The sequence below is a fragment of the Suricata suricatta genome, chromosome 3 (assembly GCF_006229205.1).
Source record: "Suricata suricatta isolate VVHF042 chromosome 3, meerkat_22Aug2017_6uvM2_HiC, whole genome shotgun sequence".
Classification (NCBI taxonomy): domain Eukaryota; kingdom Metazoa; phylum Chordata; class Mammalia; order Carnivora; family Herpestidae; genus Suricata; species Suricata suricatta.
Window position 1 is genome coordinate 124,061,431 of NC_043702.1, and position 13,993 is coordinate 124,075,423.

Genomic DNA, 13,993 nt, shown 5'->3' on the forward strand with positions numbered 1-13,993 from the left:
ATTAATAAAGAGCCTCAGAAAAGTCAGTGAGCCAGGCTAGCTCTCTTCCGCCCCTGAGGGTGCGGGGCTGGGTCTGTGCATCTTATTTCCTTAGAAAATACGTTTTTATTATGACCTTAATTATAAATACCTATATATAGGAATAGGGTTTTCCCTCACCCCACCCTCTTTTAATCATTATCACTTAAATGTAAACCACACCTCCCCCACCCTCATTGAACCAATGCACTTTAATTCCTGAAGGGAGTGGCTGTTCCCAGTCCTGAAGCCAGATTACTTCAGGAGGAGAGATGAGGAAGAACTCCTACCAGACCCTGTGAGACAAACCAAATTCCTTAATGTAAACGCAAATCACACCCATTCTTTCACTGTCCCCACCCCCAGCCACAGGGGAAAAGAACGCCCCCCCCTCCCCCCGCAAAATGGAAAAGTTTAAAATGCCTGCCCTGATCGTAGAAGTTTCCCTGGGAGAAAATACCCAATATTAAGTTATTTTTCTCAGCTACCAAATTGCCAGAAACTTCTAGGTGGTTTTGTGGGAGGCTGAGATTTTTTTTTTTTCAATTCAAAAAAGTGAAACAGAGGCTGTATAAGCTGTGATTCTGATTTGTGTCATTTCTGAGTATTAGATTTGTTCTCTTGGTTTGACAGGTGTTCTCAGGCTCTCCTCCTGTGGATTCTGCCCTTCCCCTGATGCCAAGCCAATGGTCCTGGGGTGGCTTGCATGTCTCCTAGAGCCCCAGAAGCCCTGTTGTGTCGGGGGAGGGGGGAGGGCCGAGGGCGGGTAGAGACTGGGGTTGGGGGTGGGACATTCAGAAAAAGAGTGAAGATATGGGTTTATATAAACATATTTAAAGCAGTTTAGCAAAAGCTTTCTCGTTGAACAGCTTTAAGAACAATGTGAATGAAATCTTAGCAACTCGGTTAGTAATTTGAAAAGTCTATTAATGTATACTTGAAATTCTGTTTGTATAAAAATACATTTTCCTCTTTATTTTAACACTGTGTAAAAGAACATTATGCATGTGAGTGGTTTGAGAATTAAATGGTTTAATACTCAGATTGGAATACCTGGTTTTTCTGTATATAGAGATCTATTCATTTAAAATTTTTGGAATTCTTTTTTTAAGTATTTTGAGAATACTGACATGTATACCCGCCCTTTCGGGACACCTGCCGTCTTTCAAGATGCAGCAGTGACATATTTCCCTTCTTCACTTTTTTGACCCAGACGTGCTCAGTGGTAGAGAACAATCGAAAGCACTCACTTTCCCACATGCCCCCAAAAATCTCTATCCATTTCTCCTTTCCCGGTCTTCATTGCAGGTGGCAGAGTCCATTCATAATCAGGAGGAGTCGTATTTATTTTTACATCTATCACAAACCAAAGCAGGAAGAAAAGTAAGATCACTTTAGTTAACACAAGGGTTGGCCACTCTGCCCATGAAGATGATGGTGTTCAGAGCAACTTCCCTTATAAGAACCAGGAAGGGCCTGTTGGCCTTGAAAGTCACCCTGTTGGGGATCAGTGAACGGCCAGCGATCCCAATGGCAGTACTTGCTGCCGCTTCACTGCCTTCCTCATTTACCTGCAGGCCAGACAGGAAACAAAACCGCCCCATTAGCCACAGTTCATCATAGGCAGGTCAGTCACCCACAGACACATCCGCTCCTCCAAATGCTGTTTGCTTTCCAGTGAAAAGTACACTCGGGTCCAGTTGCATTTCCACCAGAACCCTGCTTTTACTCATTCTTTCATCCAATGAATATTGACGAAGTAAGCACTCGTGTTCCTCCAAACCTTGAGCTAGATGATCCAAGCAAGGGCTCTGCTCAGGGAACTCCTGGGCCAGGAATGTGGATGCCCACAAGGGTGGCCCATTTCTGGCTGACACCATCGTACGTCATGTTATAAGAGGGTGTCTTGTACTAGATGCTAAAAGAGATTTTGACTCAAGATCAGAACTCTGTAGTTGAGATCGTTTCACTCATGGAGCATCAAGATCTCAGAAACAACTACCCCAAGCAGCCACTCAGGACGCTGGGCCTGTAGGAAGACGGGTGTCCTCTGGCTGATGAGCAGACTGGTTTTTTTTGGAGTAAAAGTCTGACACGCTGGTATTTTAACTTGCTGGTAAGCAGAATTGCCAGAGAGATACTTTCAGAAAACTCTGCTTGGGGACCCAGAATATCACTAAAACTCTGTCCCTGACTCTTAAAGAAAGCACCCCAGATCCCTGAGCTTTGTGGAGCCGGCTGAAGGTACTCTCTCCCTGTCACTCTTCTTCCCTACTTTCTTCCATCTCCCCGTCCTATTTCATGATGTGCCCAGGACTAGATTTATGAGCAGACTGGAGCTTTTGCAACACCAGGATCTCTGTGTTCAAATCAGAGACCGGTTTCTAATGGCTTCCTGGGAGATCGCCAATCATTTGGGGTCCTGTGTATTAGCTTCCCAAGGTTTTCAAGGAAAGCACCTTGGTTCCAAGAGCTACAGAGGAACCTGATATCATTGTTTAGTGGGCTAAGGAGGATGAAATGAATCCGGACCTCTGCTTCTTCCTAATGGTAACTCCGAGCCCTCAAGGGTGTCTGATCCAACCTCTTCTCTTTAGGGGCCTTAGAAGAGGATTTTCAATCATAGTTAAAATCCTGAGGATAGCGTCCCTCGCAGTCTTCCTAATGTTCTTCCCTTCAGAATCCGTATGAAAGAGGTCGTCAGTACCGTCATTTGTACTTCCAAAACCGTGAATCCGGTACTCATGTAAAATCCCCAGTTCCGATCTCAACACCTTTAAGATACAGCCCTCAGTTCTTGCTGTTGTCCTGCAGGTCACTGACATCTTTGTCTCACAGGTCACTGACATCCGTTGTCCCACGTATTATATCCACATTGTAGACTTTGGCACCTAGCTCATAGCCTTTCTGTCCACCCTAACTCCCGCTATCATTTGACACAAAATCCCTTGGTACGAGACTCATTCAACACCCTAACTTCCCACTTCTTTCATCTCATCAGCCCCAATGGGCATTACCTTCACTCTACTTAAGCAAACAGGTCCCATGGCCATGTCTTGAACTTGCCGTCTCAGAATTGTTTACCTTTGAGATTCCGATAATTACACTATCCTCTCAGACTATAACTTTTTTTGTCAAGTTATTGCATTTCCTCACTCTTAATACAATTAATCTGACTTCCTTCTGCCTTCATTCTCTCCACTTTCCACCAACTACATTTTCCCACTGAGCTTGGACTCTACAACTATCTTTACTAGTGTCATTCTCTGAAACCTTTCTCTTTGCAATTTCCTGAATCCTGTGACCTTCTCTAATTGACCATCTCATTTTCCTCATAGCCTGGTTCCCCCAAAGGACAGTGATTCCCAAATCTGGTTGTGGACTAAAATCTCTTGAGGACCTTTATAAATATGCTGATTCTCAGGCCCATCCTAGATTCTCCAAGAGTCAAGCTCCCCACCTAACTAATGCTATTGATCCATAGTTCAGTATTTGAGAACCAGAATTTTTAAAGGCTTTACATAGCTATTACTCTAGCAAAGAGTTCCATGGGCACCTGAGTTGGGGAAACACTAGGTTAAGCAATATATTTTTAAAGTTTTTATTTCAACTCCAGTTAGTTAACACACACTGTTAGTTTCAAGTATACAAAATAGTGATTCAACAATTCCATACATCACCTGGTGCTCATGATGACAAGTGCCCTTCTTAATCCCCAGCACCCATTTCACCCATTCCCCCACCAACCTCCCATCTGGGAGGTTAAGCCATATGGAACCATTTTATCACAATGGAACTTCCTAGATACCAAAATGCCAATGTGCATTGTTAATTTCCCAAGAAGAAGATATACATTTGTTTGACCACCTAACTTCGTGTTTTGCGATGCAGTCTAGAGCTCTAGCTTTCTGGAACCTTAGGATATGGTCCACACTCACCAGCTCTTCTTCTTTACCCTCCATTTGCTTTCCATCAATTACGATTAGGCATGTGCCCCACTGTTCTGTCTAAATTCCTCGGAGAATGCTAACCTGTCATCACTCTTCAGGCTTGTTACTTAGATACTTTGTTTCCTTAAAGCTCCTCCCTGGGTTTCCGTGAGCCCAGACTCTCCTGGTTTTCCTCCTCTGAACTCCTCAGCAGCCTCTGTCGGCTGCTTTTCCTGAGTCACCTTTCCTAGATGTGTGCGTTCCTGCTTAAGCTGCTTCAGAGGTCGCAGATGGGCGTGTGGAACAATTGGACCACGAGGGCTCGAGGCAAGGGCTGTATTGTGGAGGCCTCATGGAGAAGGGGGCTACAGATTAGGGGTTGGAAGGACCCTGGAAACATGCCTTTTTCTACATTCGTGTTCTGCTGTTCATGCATCTGCTGTAAGACCAGAAGGCCAAGTGGAGTAAGAACACCGAAGTTACAAATCACACAAGTTAACTGAATATTTTTTACAATGTACTAAAAAATAAAGCAGCGTGGGAATAGAGAAACAGCAAAAGAAGAGAGAGCAAAGGGAGGTGTACTCACCTCAAGAAAGGCCTTATGGAATGCATCTGAGATGTAGAGGTCGCTCCGGCCTTCTGCAACAATACCTAGAAGGAAGACCAGAGAACCTTCTATGAAAAGGGGGAAAGTAGGTATAATATGTTAAGAATAATAAAGTCCTTTGGGCTTGTTCAACCTAGCTCCTGTAAATTTAATCTCCTGCTTCAGCTTTCAGAAGGCAGCAGGGAGACTCTGTTCTTAAAGAAAAACTCACTCCACCTAGTAGGAATGTCTTTCTTTCTACTCTGTCAATGTTTTCGAGAGAAGTTGGTCAGATCTAGTTTAAAGTTTTTTCCAAGTTTTACTTACTTAAGTGATTTCTGTACCTAATGTGGGCTCGCACTCACAACGCAAGAGTTACATGCTTGTCAGACTGAGCCAGCCAGGTGCCCCTGGTTAGACCTCATTTAAAGACAGACTATTAAAGGCAAATCCAATCACCTGACGTTGTTAACTTCTTTCCTAGAAAGATATTTTAAACTATATTTTTCAAGAATGGTGGATTGGAGGAAACAAAACAACCGAACACTGTTACGAAGTCTCACAGCTACAGAAGTTTGGCCGTGTTTGTTGTCCACGTGACCTCAAGGAAAACTCATGAGCCTTTTGGAATATCAGGTGAAGGGCTCTTAATGCCTGTTTTGTGGGCCCAAGACATCCCCAGCTCTGAATCAGATCTTTGCTTTGAATTCCAAAGTCTTTTCGTGTCTTTACCACCTGGCCAATCCCCTGTGTCAGTTACAGACTTAGCTGGGCCCATGGAGATCCAATTGCAAACTCCCCAGTCTACAGGAGAGGAAGCAGACCATGGGAAGGTAGGGGGCTCCCTGAATTAGCAGTAGAACTGGAATGAGCATCCAGCTGTCCTCACCCATTGCTCTTTTCTGCTTTTTCCCCAATTCTTTCACCCTTGCCCAGACCGCCTTGGGGGAGGGGAGCAGAGGGCAGAGGAACGTCCTTCCTAGGCTCACCTGGCAGCTTGGACTTCTCAGGGTTGAACAGGTCCACGAGGCCCATGTCTTGCAGCTGCTCCTTCACGCTGAAGCTGTCCTCGACGCGGAAGCGGGGCATGTGGACCACCAGCAGGGTCTCCGCTATTTCATCCAGCCATTCCTGCAGCACCTCCGGGGTGAGCTCCTGCTCCACCTTGGCCAGGTTCTTCTCGGGCTTGGGCAGGATGAGCACCATGGTGATGTCATCGCCCTTGAAGGGCAGCTCGAGCACCTGGGTGCCTTCTGCCACTCGCCGGTAGCGGAACTTGCCTTCTTGATACATCATGGGCACCAAACACGACTCCCCATCAGCCTTGTAGAACAGTTCCTTCCTTGTGTTCTCGGGGCTGAACTTCGATTTCCACAGGCCCTGGGAGGAGACACCAGGCAGGAGAATCACAAAGCAGGAAGACCGAAGACATCCGTAGGAGAATATTGACATGGGAAATAGTCACGTTATTTTCTCCTGCGAATATGTAAGCAGAATTATTAGGAGAAAAGATGAGAGGGATATGCACGAAAAGGTTAACAATGACTATGTCAGTGGTTTTTGTCTGTAAACTTTTCTGTATTTGCCAGATTTTCCGCAGTGGCTGTTCCTTTGCTTTTATAACTAGAAAAATAAAAACTAAAGCTGAGAACAACTTATTGGCCTCCCCACAAGCCTTTTTTGAGTTTAAATCTAATTGCCCTTTGCTTTCTGCCTCCCACCAGCCTCTTTCTCAAAGGCCATCCTCCAAAATGCTGGACTCCACCCCTGATCAATAAAGTCCAGACACAGATAATAATCTTGGGCAGGGTGGGGGGCAGTGTTTGGGAGCTCTGCCGGGCAGAGGGTAAGTCTTGGCTAACTTCCTGCTCAAAGGGGGAGGGTCCCTGGGATGTAAGACATCCCTCTGAAATTTCTGAGCTGTAATCATCCTTCCTTGTCATATTCTGGCTCATTGATTTGGGGACAAGTCACTTCACTCTTTGAGTGGTGGGTCCTCATTTGTTAAGTTAGGAGCTGGAGATTGCTGATACCTGTAGATGCTTACTGTGTGCCAGTATTTTACATGCAGTCCCTTATTCAGTCCCCTCAGTAACCCTGCGGGGTAGGTGTATCATTATTACCGATTTATAGATGCAGTTGTCAAGGCATAGGAAGGTCTCAGGTAACTCAACTAAGTTTACACAGCGGAAATAGAAGGGCTGGGGTTTAAACTAAGTAATCTGTCTGAGAGGCCCAAGGTCTTTTTAATGATCTTAGGAGAATAAAGAAGGCTAATAAATAGCAAAGTGTTCCGTAAACTGTAGAGAGCGGTACACATCGTGCAAATTCAACCTACTCCATTCTTGGGGAGAGGGAGACCCCAAGAGGCAAAGTGGTTGGCAACAGCAGTGACTGACTAAACTCCTGGGCCCTGTGCAGGGGTGAGAACGCACACGGAGGGCAAATGTGCCACAAATTCACCTGTCTGAAACTTGTGGCCCTCCTGAGTATCAGTGATCTGTTTATTCCCGCATTCCCCTTCCTACATGTATCCAGTGGAACAGTCTTTAGAACCGTTGGTGCTCTGAGAAGGACAAAGCCATCTGCATGATCAAATCACAGGGCCTCTGCAAAATTTGAGGTGAGCCTACAGGTTCAGACGCTTCAGGCAAGGGGAACTTTGAGTCACTCTGGAAGATGCTCCAGATGATGGAGAAGACCTCATCACTGAGGACTGTCAATAGAGTCTGTCATCTGTTCCAGATTTCAAAATGGAGTTAAATGGATAGCAAAAAATGGTCACATGGATATGAGAGTTCATCGCCATGCATGCTTTGCAGCTGGACGGGCTAAGTTTGTGTGTACACGCTTCCTTGGGCCTGGAGACACTACCAGGCCAGTAGCCCTGGCCCTACACAGGGTTCTAGGCTGTCAGTAAATTCGTATTTCTTCCCAGGCTGTGCATGGACCATTTCTCAGAGATCATCTACCTAATGCCCAGTGGTATGAAAGAAGGTGAGCTGGAGGATGAGAGGAAGTCCTTTGGATCTGCCTCTTCAGGGCCATTTTGAGTACCTTGAAGTAAATGGTGTTGACCAGCACCAGGACAGTGAGCTCGTTGATGCCTTCCTGGGGAATGACATCAGTGATGCGCCCTTCGGTCTTATTGGATACCCATTTGTTGATAGTCATTCTGGACTGCTCTGGATTTTCCTGAGGAGAATAGGAAACACACATACTCACCTGTGTTTCAGCGGGCTTCTCCACTTCCCCACGCAGCAGTGTATTTTATTTGGCAGCCCTCTGCCCTTTCCCACAGTTTGGCTAAATGATCACTCTCACCGAGGTTGGGGAAATCTCACATATCTAGTATAATGCCAGGAATCTTCCATATTTTTAGTAAATATTAACAGAAGAAAGGGAAAGAAAGAGAAACAAGAATAAAGGACAAGAAAAGAAGAAAATCGTGTGGGGAAAAAGAAAACATGTTATTTTCTCTGGCATGCCCTATGGGGAGCTAATGAGTTATGCAGGGATGAGGGGCAAGGAGGACCCCTGTGTGGTTCCCCCCCCAAAAAGTGAGAAACACTGATTGAATAGAACCAATAGATTCCTTTGTTGTAGGACTTCTCAGGAAACCTAATAGGCTCAGGTACTTCATGAATCTCCAAGAGAAGAAGATAACATGCACCGTACACCAATTTCATTTGCCCACGGTAACTTTTAAAAACTAAATAAGGTGGGGCACCTGCGGGGGCTCAGTCGGTTAGGTGGCCAACTTCGGCTCCAGTCATGACCTCACAGTCGTGGGCTCGAGCCCCACATCGGGCTCTGTGCTGACTGACAGCCCAGGGCCTGGAGCCTGCTTCAGATTCTGTGTCTCCCTCTTTCTCTGCCCCTCCCCTGCTCACTCTCTGTCTCTGTCTCTCAAAATAAAGACATAAAAAAACTTTTTTTTTAAAAAATTAAATAAGGTGCCTTGTAGGACTGGCATCTCCAGAATACTTTTTGGTCCTGGTGGATAAAACAAAGAATTTGTTATTTATGCAACGTTTTCACTGTAGCCACTGCAATCTAAGCCATGCATACCATTGATTTCTTGGGTTTCAAGCAAGAAGGTATATTCCGGGGGTTCTGAATTAAGGTTGTTCCCACCCCCAGGCTGCCTTCAACTAGCATAGTTGTGTTCATTTAGATCCTGGACCCTGCTTCCCTATCCTCTGAACCTGAGGGGAGGGAAAGAACTCTGAGGTCAGGGAGGCCATCTGCAACGCACCTTGAAGTCCAGGGGCTGGAGCTTGGCTCCATATACCACCTCGCTGATGTCCTGATAGGTCTCATTGAAGGTAAGGGATTTGTCTCCGAAAAGGCGGTTGGCCGATACTAACTCAGAGGATTTGTTGGCTTTTCGATAGAGTCGGCAGTTCAGTTTGGCAAAGAAAAAGTGCACCTGATCAGATGTTTTCTCAGAGATGGTATCAAACTTGAAAACCTGTAGAAGCCAAAAGAAAACGCTGGAGGAGCCTGGCTAACATGGCGGTGGACACAGCACGGGCGAGCCCCTGATCTGCAGCCACCTCACTGTGAGCTCCTTCAAGCACAGCACCCGGCACACTGGAACTACTCAGCTCATGGCTTCTAAATGAGTATGTGGATAAAAGGAGAGTAAAGGGGAGGGAAGAAGAAGAGTAAAGGCACGAAGAGAGTCTCTACCCGGCTAGAGACCAATACAATTCTTGGGTGTCCAGTAATGAGGCAGAAAGGCTTCGGGTTGTACCTCCATCAGCTGCTTCAGGGTATTGTCACAGGCACCCAGCTTGGTCATGGCAAAAGCTGTGGAGATACTCAGGGGCGATAGGAAGATGTTTTCATTGTCGTTCTTGGAGTCTGCCAGGTGCTGATAGAAGTCAGTGGCGAAGCGGGAATTGGCCTTGGACAGTTCCCAAACCCGCCGGTTGGTAGCCTCGGGGATCTTCTGCTCTGTGCCCTCATCCTCAACTGCCTTCTTCTCTGGGGGACGGTAGATGCACATGGGATTCACTGGAATGTCCCGAGGCTTGGCCGTGCAGATGTCCTCTACGGGGCTCCCATGACAGGTCACGCAGCCCCAGAGGCCAATGAGCATCAAGGAGAGAAGATGTACCCTCCTGTAGGGAGACAGAACGTTAAATTAAGCTAGACCAGGAGAACCCCTAACCCCACTGCCCGTCATAGACTCGCCCCAGTAAAGCACGGGATTCCAGCCCACCTGGCTAGGAGGAGGGCCAAAAGCTGTGCAAAGTACAAGGGCCCAGGATAAGTCCTGTCCTGGACTCTTTGCAAGTGGACAGTTCTACTTGCCTGGACATAGTCATGTTGAAATTAAAATCAACTATTGAAGCAGCTGATGATTATAAAGCATTGTGTGCCCAAGACTGGAAGAAATAAAGGATGCAAAGCTTCCAGTTGGCGAGATGGGACATGTACATATGACAAACAGGGAACTTGAGTGTCCAGTGAAGACTTAGGGCAGTGGAGGAGCCATGGGCAGAAGCTGTTTAGGAAAGTCCTCAGAAATGGCTTGAGGGACACCTGGGTGGCTCAGTCGGTAAAGCGTCTGGCTTCGGCTCAGGTCATAATCTCATGGTTCGTGAGTTCAAGCCCTGTGTTGGGCTATGTGCTGACAGCTCAGAGCCTGGAGCCTGCTTCAGATTCTGTGTCTCTCTCTCTGACCCTCCCCTGCTCGCAATGTCTCAAGAAAGAAAGAAAGAAAAAAGAAAGAAAGGAAGGAAGGAAGGAAGGAAGGAAGGAAGGAAGGAAGGAAGGAAGGAAGAAAGAAAGAAAGAAAGAAAGAAAGAAAGAAAGAAAGAAAGAAAGAAAGAAAGAAAGAAAGAAAGAAAGAAATGGCTTGAATTTCACCTGGATGTTAAAATATTGGAAGGATTTTGACTGATGCAGAAGGGATATTTCAGTAATACAACAGGGTTGGGAAGGAATGAAAAAAGCGAAGCACCATCCATGTGGTGAAGCCTCCCCAGGCCTCTAGCTCCAGCCCTGACCCTCAAAACTTAGCTCCAGACCGATTGTTTGCGAGACAATTCCACTTGGATGGCCTGAAGATGCCTTAGTGAAAAATGACCCATCTGCACCTGTAACTCTCACCCGCCCACCGGCTTCTCCTTCTACATCCTCCACCTCAGCAAATGAGACCCTTGTGGATTCTGACATCCAACTTAGAAAGCTGGGAGTCTCTCTGAATTCCTCCCTTTCACCCTCCATTAGTCACACCTTGGATTCCATTAATTTTGTGCCCTTGCTCTCTCACTGCCTTAGTTCAGACCCTCATCATTTCTTTGCCTGGAGATTTTCATGGTTTCCAACAGGGGTTCACTAAAAGCAAATGAAATTAATCTAACTTTTTAAAAAATGAGGTCACAAGACTTGGCAAATTAGGAAGACTGGAACACTCGGTTACGCAAACCAGGAGAGAAACTCTTGTAATATTTTTGGAGAAAGACAGGGTAGGCCAGGGGCTTCCTCTAGTTGACTTGGGAGTCCGTGTGGGTACCGAGTTTTCCCCTCGCAGAAAAAGACACGCTCACAGTGCTGAGAGGACTCCCTCAGCTGGCAAGTGCTGGGCTGGCTGGATGCTGGGGACAGCTGAGGGAGATTGGTTTCTCGTGTGGGATGAGGCCAACTCTGCAGCCCTTTAAGAATCAAGGCACAGAGTGGGAAAGAAGATGGGAGACACCCAGAGTGATTCAGGAGGTGGGCAAAGAAGCAGAGAGAGAGAGAGAGAGACCCCTGTCGGGCATCTTCCCATCTTGCTTGCCTTTTGTTTCCTGTTTGGTCCCTCAGCTACATTTGGAAATACAAGTGGAGCCTGAGGAGGATCTGGGAGCTTCGTGAGGGAAAGAATCACCAGGATGGTGTGCCACAGCCTCCTACAACAACCCGGGTCAACAAAAAAATGTGTGTGGTATCGAGGGAGGAGGGGACCTCACCGTGAGGCAAGGGGACAGAGCGGCTATCCTTCAATCAAAGGTCACTGAGATCTTGGAGCGGGGAGGGGGCAACCATGCGGGAGAAGCAAAAAGGAAGTTAGGAGGTCCTCACAGGTTAAATTCGCCCTCTTTTCAGCCATCTGGTAGGCCTGGGAATTCCCCCTGGGTGTCTCCGGGGCTGCTGGGAGGGCTGGCTGCCACCCAGAAGACAGGCCCTGTTTCTTGAGCGAAGAGCCCAAGGTGGGGCTTACCCCAAGAGGGGGTGGGAGAGAGGCACGACGTCTTCCAGACACATCTTGTATTGTAACTACCAGGGAAGGGACCTGGTTTTCTTAAAGGTGTCGAGGCCATCCTTCAAAAAGTCAGAAAACCCATGAGGGCACGCAAAAGAGAAAACTCGCCTCTTACCTTTTTCCAGCGGCTACAGTTCCTCTCGCACTGGAAAACATGGTCGCTAATCTTCCACACGGCCAGGTGAGTGGAGATAGTGTGTTCTGAGGCAATCCCTCTGAAAAGTGGTTCTTTCCTCTAAATCCGACTGAGGTCCCAGAAGCTAGGGTGGGGGAGGGAACTGGTGACGAGGGGAAAGCTGAGGTCAAAGGCTGATGACCAGCTTCCAGGGTTAAGCAAAGTGTAGAGCTGCGTGTTGTTTAATTAGTGGAGAAGTTTTAAAGTTCAGTCAGGTTGAGGGAAGGTAAAGCCTACCTTTTTTCTCATACTTGTCCACTCTCTTCTTTACCTTTGCAGATAAGGAAAAGGAGGAATGTTCATAAATTCAAACTTGGTCAGAAAATGCCTGACTGAGGAGAACTTTGTTGTTAGGCATCCCCCCCCCCCCCCCCCCCCCCCCCACCGTTATCCAAATGAGGAGATAGAAAATAGGTGAATATAACTAGTCAAGCAGAATGTCCAGAAATTTCTAGCTTTCTACCTGCTCAGCGTAATATGCTCTCTTTAACAATTGTCTTTCAGGAGAGAGAAAGAGTCCATAATATCTAGTCAGAGCATGTTCTGGAACAAGGTACTGCCTTCAGGCTTCTAAGAGCCAACATGTCCATGACGCAGACCAGGACTCACAAGAGAGTTATTGATCCCACTGGGGGATCAAGAGACAAAGTATGAGGCAGGTAAAAAAAAAAAACACACACAAGCTACTGCTGAAATATGTCTTTGTTTTTAAAGATTTTATTTTAAAGCAATATCTACATCCAACATGGGGCTCGAACTCACACCCTGAGATCAAGAGTCATACGCTCTACCAGCTGAGCCAGCCAGGCACCCTTGAAATAATTTTTTAAAAGCAAAGAAATCAAGTTCTATTTCTTCGTGTATACTGTTATTTTTACTTATTTTATTTATTGGGGAGATTAAATGAATTCAAACTAAGGAAAATAAAGGGCAGGTTTATTTTGATTTTCCTCTTCCTAAATGGCCAAAAACAGTATCATACAGATTGTTGCAACAGTACTCACAGGATAAGTATGGCTCCTTTTGTGTGCTTACAGATTCTTTGAGGGTGATATACTCATAGAAATTCATATATTATATATAAATAATACATATTACTCTTTTTCTGTGCTAGTTGGGAGTAAGTTACAGGCATAATGTCCCTTTATCCCTAAGTAGTGTAAAATTCCTAAAAACAAGGACATCCCCTTACATGACCACAGTACAAGTGATCAAAATCAGAAAAATTGACGACATAGTACTATATTCAAATCTATAAGCCATATTTTAAGTTTCCCAATTGTCTACTAATGTTCTTGATAGCAGTGGTTCTCAAACTTTTGCCCTCAGGATCCCTTTGTAAACTTACTAAATTACAGCATTTTAAAACTTTAAAAAAAATTATATATTAAAAGTTAGACTTCACATATACATGAAGGAGTCCTGGACTTCCCAGGGTCCCAGGACCATGTTTTGGGAGACACTGATGTAGTGCCTCCCACCCCCATTTTTTTCTCCTATTCTAGGATCACACATTGCATTTAGTTGTCATGTCTCTCTCTCTCTCTCTTTTTTTTTTTACAATCCAGAAGTCTTTTATTTTTCCTACATCTATCCTGCCATGAGTTCATAGAGAGTTGGCTCCATCAGCTCAGATGCCTCTCCATTGGTTCTGCCAGTGTGCTCTGGGTGCAGCAGGCTGGTGTTGCCGGTAAACCCAAGCATCTCTCTCTCTCTGCTTATCTGGCTTCTTTCTTTTTCTGATGATTTTCCTTCACACACTTCAGGAAGCGATCTCGGCTCTTAGATGATTAATATGTTCAATTGTACATTAATTCTCTTGGCAAGAATCTTGCCCTTGTTTGTTTACAATGCCAACAGCACACTGGGTAATGTTGTTGGCTTTTCCGGGTTTGCCATGTTAACATTCATGAGGTATTCCTTTTCTTCTATTATTTATCTTTAATTTTTTAATGTTTATTTATTTTTGAGAAGGACAGAGACAGTGTGAGTGAGGGTGGGGCAGAGACAGAGGGAGACAGAAT

General features: G+C 45.8%; 1 protein-coding gene across 1 annotated transcript; it reads right to left on the reverse strand.

The window, feature by feature from the left end:
* Nucleotides 1-1,030: 1,030 nt before the first annotated feature.
* On the reverse strand, nucleotides 1,031-12,004 carry SERPINC1 (serpin family C member 1). Its single transcript, XM_029935093.1, has 7 exons — nucleotides 11,910-12,004; nucleotides 9,296-9,665; nucleotides 8,795-9,010; nucleotides 7,594-7,731; nucleotides 5,526-5,916; nucleotides 4,537-4,601; nucleotides 1,031-1,589 (listed from the first exon to the last, which is right to left on the reverse strand). Exons 1-7 carry the CDS (start codon nucleotides 11,948-11,950, stop codon nucleotides 1,413-1,415), a joined length of 1,398 nt encoding a protein of 465 aa, XP_029790953.1. The 5' UTR covers nucleotides 11,951-12,004; the 3' UTR covers nucleotides 1,031-1,412.
* Nucleotides 12,005-13,993: the final 1,989 nt, after the last annotated feature.